The sequence below is a fragment of the Artemia franciscana genome, chromosome 6 (genome assembly GCF_032884065.1).
Source record: "Artemia franciscana chromosome 6, ASM3288406v1, whole genome shotgun sequence".
NCBI classification, from domain to species: Eukaryota; Metazoa; Arthropoda; class Branchiopoda; order Anostraca; family Artemiidae; genus Artemia; species Artemia franciscana.
The window spans coordinates 40315878-40333682 of record NC_088868.1 but is presented as its reverse complement, the minus strand read 5'-3'; the positions used below and the strand labels follow the sequence as shown (position 1 = coordinate 40333682).

The 17805-nt window shown below is 31.3% G+C and overlaps 1 protein-coding gene across 1 annotated transcript in view; it reads left to right on the top strand.

Moving 5' to 3' along the window:
* Positions 1–17805, top strand: part of LOC136028567 (vacuolar protein-sorting-associated protein 36-like) — a 45347-nt gene that overhangs the window by 16972 nt on the left and 10570 nt on the right. Inside the window, 3 exon segments of the mRNA XM_065706414.1 lie at positions 1818–1892; positions 1894–1992; positions 6921–7085. Of these exon segments, the coding sequence (XP_065562486.1) occupies positions 1818–1892; positions 1894–1992; positions 6921–7085 (339 nt within the window).

The window sequence follows — 17805 nt, the reverse complement described above, 5'->3', positions numbered from 1 at the left end:
TATTACTTTTTGTAATATTTTCCGTTAAGAATATGAAAAGGAGGCTTTTGTGTTTTTTGGAGGGTTTTTTCTTGATGGGGGGAGGAATATAAAAACCTATTTGTCTTACTCCGACCGGTTTACCTTCTAATTATATTAATAGCGCCGTTCTGACTTGAAAAAGTATATCTCAAAAGTCATATGAGCCGCTCAAAAGTCAAAATAATAGCTCGGTTAAATAAATAATTAAGAAAATTGACAAAAGAATTTTGTCAATTGATAAAGAAAAAAGAATTAGTCTGGTGGTTATAATACGTAAAACCTTTTTTTATGTACTTTTGCTTGCGTATTTCGTGATTGATAAATGTTATCTTAGTTGTTTTATTCAACGTTATAGAGTATTAAAGGCTTCTTCAGTTATTTTTGTTGTTAGTATCAAATTTTTCGGAAATAAAGTGAAGTATTGCATTGCCTGGATCTTTTAGTCATTCTCGGGTATCAATCTTTATTTTTATCGATTTTATTAGAATTACTGTTTTATTTAATTCATTTAAAATTAGTGTTAACTAATTTTATAACTTCTGGAAAAATTATGTTGAAAATTAAATTCAAGTCTCCATATGCAGTAATATTTATCACACGGTTATAACGTTTTTAGGATTAAGTATTAGTCGAGTGCTTAACGCTTTACACACAAACACAGACAGAAAAAAAATAACCGTATGGGCTTCCAAATGCCTTTTCGTTCAGTAATGACCATTCTCATAAACTAATATGTTTATCAAACATTTAAAACGTCTAGTAAACTTGCGTTTAGAATTAAGTTTCAGCTAATTACTTAACGCTAAAATTGAAGTTATTAAAAACTGGGTTTTAACCACCTCAGCTTCTAAATGTCTCCAGTTTAGATACGAACTTTCTAAAAATGTATTTGCTGCTTTCTCTTTAAGGGCTGGACATATGCTTGGTTTCTTTTGTTGGTTGTTTCAACAAATAGAATTTATTGTCTTCTGTCGGATTAGCCTAAGAGATGAATGAACGTTGCATTTTCAAGCAAGAAATCACCTTGATATGTGGATCATGGTCCTACTTGCAGAGTTACTTGATAAATAAAAATATTTAGATGAAAAGTACTTTTGCTGTGATTTGATGGAAAAAAAATTCTTTTTTCCAGAAAAAGCTTTTTCAGTGTCAATATTAACAGCGCGGACATCTAACCCTTTTTTTGTTCTCTATCGGCTGTGATAATTCAAAGTGCGACCCCATTTTTGTAACTTTCCAGAAGAACCAAAAAACGGAAATTAGGTTTGTTGGCTGTAGTCGCTCTGAAGGATGAGGCAAATAGAGATTGAAGGAACATATTCTAAACAAACTTTTCATGTTCTTTTCATTGATATAACTTAAATTCAAGCATCCCAAGCAAATTCAAAATTACTCCTTTTTATTTATTTCTCTCTCTCTCTCTCTCTCTCTCTCTCTCTCTCTCTCTCTCTCTCTCTCTCTCTCTCTCTCTCTCTCTCTCTCTCTTTCTCTCATGCGTGACCTAGTATTTTATTTTATCTACTACAAGAGTGGTTGACTTGCTTTCTAACTATCCCTTTAAAAAGACTCAGCAATTGAAATGTCAATTCGTTGTCCTGTGTGTCATAATGGCTCTTGAGGACTTATGATTTTTATTAAATTAGCATCTAAAATGCAATTATTATGGCTAAGAATCCCACTGTTCCGTTAATTTTAGATCTCCCTTCCCGCTTTCTTTTTTAAAAGAAAAACCATAAGGTCGCTCCCCCTCCCCTGCTTTGCATTAATTTGATTACTTTAATTTGAAATTTCTGCAGGTACCCCGAAGAATAGTTCCCCGAAGCGGTATTGTTGGTATAGAAAGAGCATATGAGGAACAAGCGGCCAAAAACCCAGTCGAATATACAAATGGCATTTGAAGATTTGAAGAAGCTCATACAGTCTGCCGAAGAAATGGTAGCCTTAGCCAAAGATGTTTCCAGAAGAATTTCTGTAAGTTCGGTGCAGTTGAAAGATCGTTAATCGCCGTGAATAATCGTCTCTTGGACGCGACTGTATTCCGGGTCCAAATGCCGGGTCCAAATGCGACTTTATCGACTACGACTAAAATTGGATTTACAGCAAAATTAGTAATATTATACGACTGCATTTTAAAAAAAAGAGTACTTTCTTAAATATTATTAGATATTGTTAATTATCTGGTCTTGGACGCGATTGTATTTTTGACATGAATGTGACTACTTTGTGTTATTCGGCTGAAATATATTAGTAAGTTCTAACAATTTAATGGTAAATATAATCACGTTATTGTTAAAATAAAATAATATGCGAAAAACAGGCTATTTAGGCTGTTTTTCTTCAAAAGCTGACTTTCGCGGTTCGAGTTAAATTTCAAGTCGTCTAATGAAAAAGGAGATTTTTGCGGTTGGGTATTTGTTTTGCGCCAGTTCTGTTTCTAGGTTTAAAATTCCGCTTCTCTGTCTTGGGAAATTGAGTTTTAAGGGAACTTAAATTTTTTTTTTTCTTACGTTTTGTTTTATTTTAAGAAAGTCTTTAACTTGTCATAATCAGGATGAGTTAATATTTGCATTTATTATTCAAAAAAAACAAAAAAAAAACTGTTTGACAAAGGGGCAAGAGAACCGATGCAGCTTTTAAGATTTTTGGATTTTAATTGAGGTTCAGCTTTGGAACTACCTGTTCCTCACTTGCTTGAACGAAGTTTTCCACTTGAAAGTAGAAGCACAAACCAGAGAAGGGAAAAGTTAGCGAGAGAACTCCAGTTATGTTTCTCTGCTGTAGAATATACAACTTAACTTTATCCCTTTAGTTCGATTTTAGTCGGCTTTAGTTCGAGAATAGGCGAAACAAAACAAAAATTCATTTTTGGCCCCAGACATGAGTTATGTGCAGCTTTCCAAAACGTAAAATTATTTTTGTAAAATCGTTTTACAATTTTTTAAATCGTAAAATCGTTTTTGACCCCAGGCAAGAGTTAAGTGCAGCTTTCAAAAATGTAAATTCTTTTTCGTAAAATCGTTTTACGATTTTGTAAAATCGTAAAATCATTTTTGACCCCAGAGAATAGTTATGTGCAGCTTTCTAAAACGTAAAATCATTTTTGTTAAATCGTTTTACAATTTTTTAAATCGTAAAATCGTTTTTGACCCCAGACCAGAGTTATGTGCTGATTTCCAAAATGTAAAATTATTTTTGTATAATCGTTTTACTATTTTGGAAAAATCGTAAAATCATTTTGACCCAAGACAAGAGTTGTATGAAGCTTTCCAAAACGTAAAATCATTTTTTGTAAAATCGTTTTTCGTTTTTATAAAATTGTAAAATCATTTTTGACCTGAGATAAGAATTATATGCAGCTTTCCAAAATGTAATGTTATATTCATCAATCCAGCAGAAGATTTACATCTTCCATAGAAACCGCTGAGCTTAGATCCTTACCATTTCCTGGCAATGAACTGACATTGGTTACAGAGAAAAAACAAAACAAAAAGGACAACTAAAACTCAGGACAAAAGCTCTTTACACTAAAGCTTAAATTTTGTCCAAATTCCCTAAGAATGACCGCTGAATCACAGAGGCCGTAGAATAAATAGTTGAAATTAATAAAATTACATTAGCATAAAGAACGAGGTATTAGGAGGGGGTGAACTCCTCATATGCATAATAATTTCTGTTCATTTTAAGTTTTAATGCTGCTCCTTACTTTCAGTTGAAAAAACTTTTTCATATTCTTTTTTTCATTGTTCTTTAAAAAAAAAGCTAAAAAATCCTGCACCCCCCTCATGGAAAATTTCTTCCCCATTGACAAATTCCTCCATGAAAAGTTCCCCCCCCCCCCCCCGCGTAACCCCGTCCCCTCAAACCCTCCCCCAACCAAAAAAATCCCCTGAAAGTGTATATAAACTTCCGAATAACAGTTACTATATGAAAACACTGGTCAAAGTTTGTAACTTGCAGCCCCTTCCACGGGGACTGTGGGGGAGTAATTCGTCCCCAAAGAAATAGTTATTAGGTTTTTCGACTATGTTCAATAAAATGGCTATCTCGGAATTTTGATCCGGTGTCTTTGGGAAAAAGATGAGTATGGGAGGGTGCCCAGGTGCCCTCCAATTTTTTTGGTCACTTAAAAAGGGCACTAGAACTTTTAATTTCGTTAGAATGAGCCCTCTCACAAAATTCCAGGACAACTGGGTCGATACGATTACCCCTGGGGAAAAAAATAACAACAAATAAACACGCACCCATGATCTGTCTTATGGCAAAACATGCAAAATTCCACACAGTAAATTCCTACAGTAGGGTTCTCTGATGCACTGAATCTGATGGTGTGATTTTAATTAAGATTCTATGGTTTTTAAGGGGTGTTTCCCCCTATTTTCTAAAATAGGCTCGTAACTTTTGATGGGTAAGTCTAAATTTAATGAAATATTTTATTTTAAATCATATATTTTAAATCAGCATGAAAATGCGATTCTTTTGATGTAGCTATTGTTATAAAAATTCCGTTTTTAGAGTTTTGGTTACTATTGAGCCGGGTCGCTACTAACTACAGCTCGTTACCACGAACTGTTTGATATATTATATTGTACTATTGAAATTATATCATGATGTTATATTATTGATATTATTTGTCATATTATATTCTTACAGACGTCCAATTTCAAAGGAATGAAAAATTCAAATTCCAAAAACTTAAATCTAATTGTCAGAAAAGAACTTATAAGTTGTAAAACAATGTCAAAAACTTTAATCATGTGTTGGACAAGGACTTTCGCTACCTGCAATCTCCTACTATATAATTGCCTCCTACAAGCTTTCATTTGTAAAAAATACATTTTACAAAGTTAATAGTTATTCTTGCATGGATTTTTTTATGATTCAGACTGATCATATATGGTTGATTATTTCATCAGATTGGTTTGATTATTTCCCATCTAGTCTGATGAGTAGCGTTTCTTCTTTCTTCTTTTCTTTTTTCTTTGAGTAGCGTTTCTTCTTTTTCGATATGTTTGACCATCATAGAGCTTAGTAACCTTCCAATTTTTCCAGATATTTACATGAATTCGTAGGCAATAGAAGATATCTACCGTCTTGTATCCTTTTGACATTATTTTCTCTTGTTACTATTAAACGTTTTTATCTTCTGTAAAAAAGGAAAGATTGATTAAGGAGGACGAGAGAGGACATAAACGTTCTTTTTCTGCTCGCAGTCATTTACAGGCTCATTTTTTACCTTCGGAAATTTGTAATATATGCTTAATCCTAATAAAAAAAAACATATATTTTACAACTCTCAAAATTTATTCATAAATGGCATTATTTTTTAATTTAATATTTCGTAATATTTCTAATGAGTAGTATTTTTCTTTTTCTTTCTTGGTAGATTTCACGATATCTTCTTTTCCAAAATTCCAAAATTAAACATCCTTTTATTTATTTTTTTTGTAGCTTCTGTCAAACTTTTTGTCTTGCTAAGAAAAGGAAGAATTTATAAAGGGGGCGAGATAGTACACAAACGTACTTTTTCTTCTCGCAGCCAGCTACAGGGCCATCTTTTACACATATGCAACCCGTGGGAATTTGAAATATATACTTAAATCTAGTACAATTTTTAAAACTTATTTATAAATGACGATATTTCTTTATTTAATGTTTCGTAGTATTTCTAATGAGTAGCATTTTTCTTTTTCTTTCTTGGTAGATTTCACTATATCTTTTCTTCCGAAATTCAAAAGCTAAATTTGCTTTTAATTTTTTTTTTAACTACTGTTAAACTTTTTGTCTCGCTAAGAAAAGGAAGGATGTATAAAGGAGGACGAGAGAGAACACAAACGTTCTTTTTTATAAATATAACGTTATTTATAAATGGCTTTGTTTTTTAATTTAATATTTCGTAATATTTCTGGTAAGTTGCATTTCTCCCTTTCTTTATTGGTAAAAAAGTTTCCCTTTCGATCATTCGTAGTCTTTTTTTAAAATTTTAAAAGTTAAAATAAATGATATTATTTCTTAATTTAGCATTGCGTAACATCTCTCCTGGGAAGCGTTTCTTCTTTTTGTTCTTGATAAATTTTGCGATCATTCGACTTAGTTATCTTGTCTGTTCTTCCAGTCGTATGTTTTTTGTTCCATTTTCAAGACTTAGGGGCACCTGCCCTCTTTAGGCACTTATGGATTGTGACGAATAAAAAAAAATTCTATTGCTACTATCAATCTTGCTTGTGTTTTCAAGAAAAGAGAGGTAGACAACAAGGGGACGAGTTAGTATTTAAAGTTACCCTTTGACTTTCATTATTGATGAAGAAAACGAATCTATATTGTCAAGGAAATATTTAAATAAATTTATTTAATTTTATTCTTTATTTAAAAGAATAAGAATTTCAATATTAAAAGAAATATTATATATAAGAAATTCATTATTTTTGTAGCAATAAAGTGTTTTTAATGCAAATTTTATTTTTTTTTAAAAACCACACTAAAAAACTATTTTTATATGAAAACTTCAAAAAAAAATTATTTTTTCTTTGTTGACCACCAAACTTGACGCAAATCAGCCAAGTCACTTGGAATTGGGGAGGAACTGATAAAGAATAAATTAATTGTAACATCGCTTATTAAATGCTTGTAACAAAGTGATATTCTGAATTATTACATTTTAATTTCTAATAACTAGATTTCTGAATAGCCCTCAAGCAATGGTGCCGCAAAGAAGAGCTTGGAGGTAGTATTTCTCAGGGGAGCTAGGTAAAGAGAGGCTACTCTACAAAAGAATTGATATGGAGCACCCTCCCTTCTACGAAAGAGGGTCAATAAAGATGACCCAATTATTGATCCAAAACAGGGTCAATAAGATGAAAATATAATTCACTGAATACTACTCATATCAATTGTTTTAATAGGAAAAGAAGGGAAATATCAGCGAGGACGAGACAGTACTCTTCAAAAGCTACCTTTTAACGTTGGGTATTGATGATCCAGTGACGAGGGACACACATGGGACCAGTAATAACTACTATGAAAAACTTGGAATGGAAATTGAGAACGCCCTCTTTCGACCCGTTGAAGTGAGTTTCTCTAGTTGTAAATCGAACTAGAAAAAAAATGGGAAATTTCGTATTTTAGCGTATAAAGACTTTTCTCAGTTGTCTTGTCTTCTCTCTATGTTTTTTACCTTCTCTCTATTTTATATGACTATTGATTCAATGCAACCACCCCCTGATAATGAGAAATTCTCGAGGGCTATGTGGTTAGAATTTCAGGTAATAACATTTTGTTCTTTCATAGTGGGCTGGATCTCTTCCAGTGAATTCAGGGTTGAGCTGGAAACTCCTTACCACTTCACACTCTCTAAAGGTAGCCCTGTGAATGTATCTATTAATTTTATACTTTAAAGGTGGACAGAACTGCTTAAAAGCTATCTTTTAACTTTTGCTATTGTTGATCCAGTTACGTCCTTTAGTCGTTTCAGCTTTATCTATTCGGTATTAAATATCATACCTTACCAATCATGTCGGGTAGTTGATTATGCATATTTTATTTAATTAAAAAAAAATTACCACAATTTAAGTTTTCCGGTGAAAAGCAAAGAGCTACACTAAATCAAAGACGAGCAGAAATAGCAATAATACAAGGTTAAAATAAACGTAAATAACTATCAATAAGAAAATGGAACCCAAAATGAATAAAAGTTACAATAATAATCGAGTCAAACTTAAAACTATCTCAAATAGATTAGGGCTGATAAGCCTACTCAAGACCAGAACATCATTTGCGCTTTACCTTTTTCTGCCCCCTTTCCTAAAAACAAGATACATATGTAAATAATGGACAAATTTTAGAACTTAAAGGCTTTGCCCAAAGGGCTGGGGGGAGGTGATATCTTCCCCGAAGTAATAGTTAATAGACTTTTTACTATTTAGAACAAAATTTCTGTCTTAAATTTTGATCAGATGTCTTTGGGGGAGGGTAGCTAAAACGGCGTTAGAGGGGGTTGGTAGAGCCCCAATCATTTTGGCCTCATAAAAAGGGCACTAGAGCTTTCAGTTCCAAATTTTTTGTCCCCTTTAAAGATTCTACGACATCTCCTTCCATACGAAAATACATATATATATATATATATATATATATATATATATATATATATATATATATATATATATATATATATATATATATATATATATATATATATATATATATATATATATATATATGGAAAAAAATCCCATTTAATTTCTGGAAAAAAAAGAGAAAAGATTGTGCATTGAAAGTATACTTTCAAATCTAGGATATTATTATTATTTATAGGATATTAATATTATTGTTTATCTCTGTTTATTTATTATTCTTTATTATTATTATTTAATATATTTATTCTTATTTATCTATGATGTTAATATTTATCTTAATCATTGCTAATTCTAACGTCTCTTTCATTTTGAATCTAGGAACTTAATAATTTTTTTTAAATATTGTGGCCGTTTTATTTCTAATCTGTATGAACTACCATCTAAAATTTAAGAACGTCCCCGCTTAACCTGCTGAATTGAATTTTCTGTTTTTCAAAGCAGATGGCTCTGTTATTGGCTTCTTTTATTAATTTCATGTTAAGTCTGCTCTTGCACCTCACGTTGTCAGCCTTGCCAGCGTTGCAACGTGAATCTAGTTTCTGTTACAAACAAATACAAAGTAGAAACACTAGGGAAAATCTTTTCAAGATAGTGGAAATCAGTTCTGTGAATATTTCGGCCCTATGTCCAAGGGCCGTCTTCAGCACAATACGAGAGCAAGAGAGAAAATATACATACATAAATAAACTTAAATTGAATTGTGAGAATTCATTTCTACAGGATTCTAAAATTTTTTGTTGATTGATAATATTAGCATGTTTTTACCTAGACCAATAAAATAAAAGATATCATATGTCAACTGCTCTAGTTTCTGTTGGTTGTAAGTTTGGCTTGATTTTTTATTTTTATTTTTGCTTGTTTGATTTTCGAAGTGAAATGTTCCAACATGCCTAAGCATGTTTTTTTGTATGTATCATTGCTAATTATAACGTCTGTTTCATTTTGAATCTAGGAACTTAATAAATTTTTTTAAATATTGCGGCCGTTTTATTTCTAATCTGTATGAACTACCATCTAAAACTTAAGAACGCCCCCGCTTAACCTGCTGAATTGAATTTTCTGTTTTTCAAAGCAGATGGCTCTGTTATTGGCTTCTTTTATTAATTTCATGTTAAGTCTGCTCTTGCACCTCACGTTGTCAGCCTTGCCAGCGTTGCAACGTGAATCTAGTTCCTGTTACAAACAAATACAAAGTAGAAACAATAGGGAAAATCTTTTCAAGATAGTGGAAATCAGTTCTGTGAATATTTCGGCCCTATGTCCAAGGGCCATCTTCAGCACAATACGAGAACAAGAGAGAAAATATACATACATAAATAAACTTAAATTAAATTGTGAGAATTTATTTCTACAGGATTCTAATATTAGCATGTTTTTATCTAGACCAATAAAATAAAAGATATCATATGTCAACTGCTCTAGTTTCTGTTGTTTGTAAGTTTGGCTTGATTTTTTATTTTTGCTTGTTTGATTTTCGAAGTGAAATGTTCCAACATGCCTAAGCATGTTTTTTTTTTGTATGTATCATTGCTAATTATAACGTGTGTTTCATTTTGAATCTAGGAACTTGATTTTTTATTTTAATTTTTGCTTGTTTGATTTCCGAAATGAAATGTTCCAACATGCCTAAGTATGCTTTTTTTTATCTGCTCTTAACAACCAAGATAATACTGTTAAACGGAAATACTTATATATAATACTTAAGTATTTCTACTAAAGTATTTCATACTTAAGTATTATATTAATAATACTTAAGTATTATATATAATACTTACTTCATACTTAAGTATTATATATAATACTTAAGTGTGAAATACTTAAGTATTTCTGTCAACGGAAATACTTGAAATCATAGTTAATGAAAATGAGCTGATAATTAATTAGTAAAACCAAGTTTAACCGACAAATCAATTAAAAAAAACTAAACAGTTAATAAAACAATGAAAATAATTAATAGCTGGATGACAGTAAGTTTCTGTACTTCCTAAAGAGAAAAACGAATCAAAAGAGTTGACATTTATCCGTGGGAGACATGACGGACCACTATTTGGAGAAATAAAAAAATGATGACAAAGGTCATTTTAAGAAGGGCTTTTTATGGTGGGGGTACGCCTTTAATTGCCAAAATTTTGTTATGAAATGTTTTTTGGAAGGTATTGTAGTTTGAAGTGTTCCGGTTCGTCTGTTATTTAATAAAGAAATGTGTAGGTGATTTCTAAGATTTAAAGTTAATTTTGTTTTTAAAGTTGCCCTCACTGAGAGGAGCAGAGGTGAGTAAAAAAAAACTGATGGCTCTCTTGTAAACTCAATGTCATTTTGGCAAATTACCAGATAAAGGCCTGTTTGTTTTATATTCTTACATTTATATATTATATTTTGCTTATATTTTGTTAAACTAGCTCAAGTTCTATCCTAACCTAGCCCTTACTATTTAAAAGTCAATAACAATTTGATACAAAAAAATAATAAACCTATAAAAACAACATGAAATTTACCTAAGACAGCGAAATTTATTTATACTTTACGAATATTTCGACTCTATATCCTAAAGCCTTCCTCAGCAAACTATGTATTTAAATAAAATACAACTTACGATAAAAACCTAAAATGAATGAATTAAAATAAAAAAATTAATTAAAATAGTGATAGCTAATATTAGTTGCGTTTAGATTTCTTAGAGTTCTACTGGGTAACAGTGTGTTCTTGTTTATTCCTAGGGCAGATGGCACTGTGTGGCACTGAGCAGATGGCACTGTGTCGTTTAAATTCTAGTAAAGCCACGTTAAAGTGCCATATTTTTTCCTCTATTTGTTTTCTGTAATCCTTCTAACCTGGCGATTCCAGCTTTATTAGGAACTATATGACTTGAGATGAATATATTTCGTGGCACGGAAAAGGGAAAATTAGGCGCAGTTAATTTTGTGTAAGGAACGTTGTATACAGAACAAGTTGGTATAGGGAATATTTTGTGGGAGGAGAATACGATGCGCAAAGTAGGATGTATAGTTATCAGTTTACTTTGTACTTCTTCTTTATGCTCTGAATTTACTAATATAGTTAGTAATAGCAGTTATTGCTGTTTATGTCTATTGTTGTTGTTTCTATTGTTATTGCTATTTTTTCTAATGTTAATGTTATTCCTATTTTTACAATACATAATTGCGCATTATTTTCAATACAAATACTATTAGTTGCTTTAAATAGTATTTAGTTTATCCATAATAATAATTATTATTATTAAAAACAAAAAAAACACATTTTTTCAACTAAAAGTTAAAAGCAAAGTTAAAATATAAATGGATAGAAATTATTCTGTATATGAAGGGCTTGTCCGTTCATCAACCCTAACTTTCTAAGCTTCAGTCTTTTTAGCTAAATTTCTTTAAAAAATACTTCTCGTTTAACTTCAACAGCCCATCTGAGAACAGTGTCTGAGCTGTCTTTCTCAAAGAACTGTAATAAAAATTCTAACTTTAGCGTAAAGAAGAAAGGGATATCATCTCATAACATTCCTCAAGTTTTTAGTATCACTCTTTAATTTCAGTAAGTTTGTTCTTTGCATTTAATTCCTGATGATTCTTGGAATCATACGAGAAAATCCCCTCCCTCTCCTGTTTAAAATTTCTCCTGGAAATTTTCATCTCCACCAGAAATTTTCTTCATGGAAATCTGTCATGCAGAAAGTCCAACTACCCAAAAAATGCGTCTATTTCCTTATAGAAAATACTATATATGATCTAAAGGCAACAGCCCTTTTCCCAGGTCCTATGGGGGGTCATGTCGTCCCCAAATGCTTAGTTATAGGACCTTTCAACTATGCTGAATGAAATTGTAATCTCTAAATTTCGATCGGATGTCTTTGGGGGGGGGGACGGGTGAGGGAGGATGACTAGTTACCCTTCAGTATTTTTGGTCACTTAAAATGGACCGTAGTTTCCGTTTTAACGAGCCCTCTCCCGATCCCCATTGTTTCGACACGATCACTCTGGGAAAAACAAAAACAAATGAACAAAAATCCGTTATCTTTTTTTGCTAATTGTGTAGCTAAGCGTTACTGAGAATTCATGTCAACATACGAAAAAATAATTGAAGAAAAAACGGGTTTAATTTTTATAAAGCAGTGAACAAAATAAAATATAAACTACACTTTAGCTAACAAAAATAAAAATATTCCGAATATTTCGGCCCCACGTCCGGGAGCCTTTCTCAGCGGAAAAAAAAGAAGAAAATTACACACCAGCAATTTAAGACTTTTTTTAAGACATTATAAACAAATGCCACGACAACTAAAACACCACAAAATATATAAACAATAAAATAAAGAAGAAACACAACTCACATTATAAAACAAACACTCCCGCACTGACTGTAACTTTAGAAAAACTAAAGTAATTGTATATATTGACACTTTCCTCTGCCACAATCAGTGTATAAATGGGAATCTATTAAAAATGAAAATTATAAATACTTGCAACAATACGAAAAGAGGTCACCCAACCCCAAATCCAATCAAAATCTTACAGGTTAATGAAACAAAATTATGAATTATAAATTGAATGGATTTTTTCATTTGCTATTTTAGCTGCCGTCTGTTGACTTCTTACAGCATCGACCATGCTTTGACTTTCGTTCGCAAGGTTATTACTTGTTTCGGGACAATTATGCAAATCACTACTCGTTGAAGTTTTTGACTGGTCTTTAACTAAACTATTATAAATTGAATTTATTTTAAATTCCCCTTCATCTCTATTGATACTAATACCCCCATAGATAATCTTTTTTATTAATATAATTTCTCTGAAACTTTGTAAAAGTCCTACTGACTTATCAACAATTTTTGCCTGATCAAATAAAATACTATGATGAGGGAAATTATACATGTGTTCCGCTATAGCGGATTCAAAAGTTTCAGGTTTTTTATTCTGTCTTAGCGAGCAATCTATCGCATTTTTGTGTTTCTGTAGCCTATTTTTTAAATTCTGCTGTGTTCTACCTACATAAAATTTACTACAAGAGCATGGAATTTTCTATACCCCCTGTTGTATATATTTCTTGGAACTTTATCTTTTCCGTTATTTAGCCATGAGCGTATATTTTGTCCTGATATAAAAGCTGTTTTTATATTATGTTTTTTTAATTCTCTCCTTAGTTTCTGTGACAACCTTGGGATATAAGGCAAAGTTATGTAATTTGGTTTTTGATTTGATCCATTTTTTTCTAATTTTATAGGTTCCAGTAACTTTTTTTTTCTTTTTTCAATTATTTGAGAAATCATATTTTCGGGATATCCATTTCCTACTAGAATATCCTACTAGAATATATAGAATAATAAAAATCAATTCACTACTAATGTATTCTGGTGAAGTTAATTTTAACACTCTATCAACTAAAGAAATAACTACCCCCCTTTTTACTTGGATCGGGTGATTTGATGCGAAAGACAAATAGCGGTTGTTATTAGTTGGTTTACGGTAAATTGAAAACACTAGTTTATTATTCTTTCTATGGATCCAAATATCCAGAAACGGTAATTTATTCTCTGTTTCATTTTCAATTGTAAAAACTAATTCCCCTCCCAAATTATTTAAATGTTCCAGAAAACCTTCAATTTGTGATTCCCCATAATTCCAAATAACTAATGCATCATCCATATATCTGCCCCAAAATTTAGATTTTAAAAAATATGTATCAATAGCTAAATTTTCTACATACTCTACATAAATATTAGCTAACAGTGGACTTAAGGGTCCTCCCATTGCTAATCCTCTAGCTTGATGGTAAAAATTATCTCTAAATTTGAAATAATTAGTATACCTGCTAGTTATCTTAATTAAATTTAATATAGTTTCAATCTCAATACCTGCTGATAATTCTTCCATTTCACTTTTATGCACATCAAGTTTTTTTGATAAAACAAAAACAGATTTATCGAAAGGTATATATGTATACATTGATTTTATATCAAAACTAAAAATTCTAGAATCACTTGATATTTCAATATTTTTAAGTTTATTTTTTTTAGATACTGAGTTTTTTATAGAAGACTTTTGGAGATATAATAAAGGCTTAAGCGTCATTGCTACCCATTTTCAATTTTTTTCTGTTGGTGAGTTCCTTGTTGACACTATAGGTCTTAGAGGAATGTCTGTTTTATGTATTTTTGGCAAACCATATATTCTTGGGCAAACTGATCCCCTCGGAAAGAACTTATAGTACATCTGTGGTGTGATATTTTGATTATTTTTAAGGTCTTCTAAGTCCTTTCTTAATTTTGCAACATAAGATTCAGTTGGGTCTGAGTTAAGTTTTTTGTATGTTGAAATATCCTTTAGAATTGTTTCTATTTTACTATCATAATCATCTTTTTCTAGGATTACCACCGTATTGCTTTTATCTGCTTTCGTTATTATTAGAGAATCATCTTTTTTTAAATCTTTCAAATTTTTTGTATCTTTGTTCTTAATTTTTTCTTGAAAATTGCCAAAATCTTTTAAAATATTTACGACTCCCTATAATTCATAATTTTGTTTCATTAACCTGTAAGATTTTGATTGGATTTGGGGTTGGGTGACCTCTTTTCGTATTGTTGCAAGTATTTATAATTTTCATTTTTAATAGATTCCCATTTATAGAATTAAACCCGTTTTTTCTTCAATTATTTTTTCGTAAATGGAAAAACAGTGAGGTCTAAGAAATTATTCATGTCAACATTATGACAAAAGAAAAAACAAATCTGAAAAGTAAATTATTGACCAGAGAAAGAAAAAAAATTTTTTTTTTGGAAAAAAAAACTTTTTCTTGGAAAAAAGTAAAACATTGTTTAAACTAAGCTTTTTCTGACAAGAAATTGGTATTTTAACCTGAGAACCATTAACCTGGGAAAAACAAATAAATAAAAATTCTTTATCTTTTTTTGGGGTCAAAAATACAGCATTCCACATTTTTTGAAGATAGGGGCTTAAAACCTCTACCATAAGATACTCTGATATGTTCAATCTGATGGTGTGATTTTCGTTTAGATTGCTTGAATTTTTGGTGGTGTTTCTTCCTTTTTCGAAACTCAGGCAAATTTTCTTAGGCATGCAGCTTTTGATGGGTAACATTAGACTTAATGAATATTTGAATTAATTATAATATATTATTATAATATATATTGAATAAATATTCAATTGAACAATGAATTATTAATATTTGGAATCAGCATAGCAACTAAGTTCTTTTAATGTATCTATTGTTATCAAAACTTTGTTTTTTACAGTTTCGGTTACTATTGGGCCGAGTCAATCCAGACTTACGGTTCATTACCACGAACTGTTTGATTAACTATTTTCATCGTCAATTATTTTTATCAGCCCTGCCGAGGAGGTACCGTTTTCATTAGTTCATTTGTTTGATTCGGAAGCATACGCTTTAACATTTTTAAGTTAAATTCCAATGGCGAAAGCATCTCAATTTTCTGACTATTAATACGAAAAAATAAAATTTCTACTGAGGACCTTATTTAAGATCGATACAAATTTACGAAAAGTTAAATATCTCAAAAAGCTTTGTCAAGATTTTTCAATGCTTCAATTGTTTTTGGCTGTGATGATTAAAAAGGGGACATACGTCCTTTTTGTAACTTTTCAGGAGAGCCAAAAAACAAAAAAGTTTGTCGGCTGAGATTGCTCTGAAGGATGAAGTTAATGAAGATAAAGAAAACATATTCTACACCAACTTTTTGTGCTGTTTTTAGTGCTATAAGTTAAATTTAATTATTTTGAGCAAATTCAAAATCATTCCATTTTATGGCGCATGTCTCCTTTTTCCTATAGATAAGATAATCCTCTTCCGTCAAAAGTTTTCTAAGCCAATTCGAGATTTAATCCATTTTTTGGTATGTCTCCTTTTTCCTTGACAAAAAAGGAGACAAATGCAAGGTCCCCATGTTATAGCTCCTTAAGATAAACTTCATCTGCCAAAATTGGCGTTTTTATTTGATCTTTTTCCAGGACTACACTGCCTTTTCTATGACGAAACAAATCAGAGTTCCAAATAGAGATAATTCTTTTTATTAGACAGTGAAACAAATATATACAAAGGATCTGGATATTGTAGAGCCAAAAAACAAAAAAACTTTGTCGGCTGTGGTTGCTCCGAAAAATAAGGTTAACGAAGATAAAGAAAACATACTCTAAACCAACATTTTATGCTCTTTTCAGTGGTATAAATTAAATTCAAATATTTTGAGCAAATTCTAAATCATTCCATTTTATGGCTTATGTCTCCTTTTTCCTATAGATAAGATAATCCTCTTCCGTCAAAAGTTTTCTAAGCCAATTCGAGATTTAATCCATTTTTTGGCATGTCTCCTTTTCCTTGACGAAAAAGGAGACAAATGCAAGGTCCCCATGTTATAGCTCCTTAAGATAAACTTCATCTGCCAAAATTGGCGTTTTTATTTGATCTTTTTCCAGGACTACACTGCCTTTTCTATGACGAAACAAATCAGAGTTCCAAATAGGGATAATTCTTTTTATTAGACAGTGAAACAAATATATACAAAGGATCTGGATATTGTAGAGCCAAAAAACAAAATAACTTTGTCGGCTGTGGTTGCTCCGAAAAATAAGGTTAACGAAGATAAAGAAAACATACTCTAAACCAACGTTTTATGCTCTTTTCAGTGATATAAATTAAATTCAAATATTTTGAGCAAATTCAAAATCATTCCATTTTACGGCTTATGTCTCCTTTTTCCTATAGCTAAGATAATCCTCTTCGGTCAAAAGTTTTCTAAGCCGATTCAAAATTTAATCCATTTTTTGGCATGTCTCCTTTTTCCTTGACGAAAAAGGAGACAAATGCAAGGTCCCCATGTTATAGCTCCTTAAGATAAACTTCATCTGCCAAAATTGGCGTTTGTCTTTGATCTTTTTTCCATGACTACCCTGCCTTTTCTATGTCAAAACAAATCAGAGTTCCAAATAGGGATAAGCCTTTTTATTAGACAGTGAAACAAATATTTACAAAGGCTCTAGATATTGTATGACATAGTCGTCATCATCATCAGTAGAGTAACTTAAGTATTAAAATTTAAACAAACTATATTTATACTGAACAAAATTATAACTTCCAAGTCATTGCAATTATTCGATCTGTTGACATAAGAGGGTTCAAAATTCAACGCAGCATAAAAGAAGTCAAGACAGTTAGTAATAGTAGTAAGTAGTAGACAGGTTTAATAGCAAAAACTTGACAGCTATCGCTGATTTGTGTTTCTTTACAACATATTCAAAATCAAATTACACTTGTAAATATAAATCAAACTATAAACATTAACTCTTATTGTACATTTTGACGAAAACCAGGACGAAAGAATTACCATATCGGTTTGTTCTTGCTTTAACGGGAACTAACTTATCTTGCTTTCTCGTTCTTGATGGCAGAGGCTGATCAGGTAGAATGTCACGTTGCCGAGATTTAGAAAGCAAGAACTTTCCAAAACTCATTATCAGTTTTATACCGGTTTTGGAGTGACGGCAGTCCTAGCACTTTCAGAGCTTCGTAGGGGATGTCACGGCGGCCCTAGATGATCGATACCGCTCGCTTCTGAACAGATTCAAGCTCCTGACAAAGATACACTGTTCTAAGTGCTGAGGACACCCAAACAGGG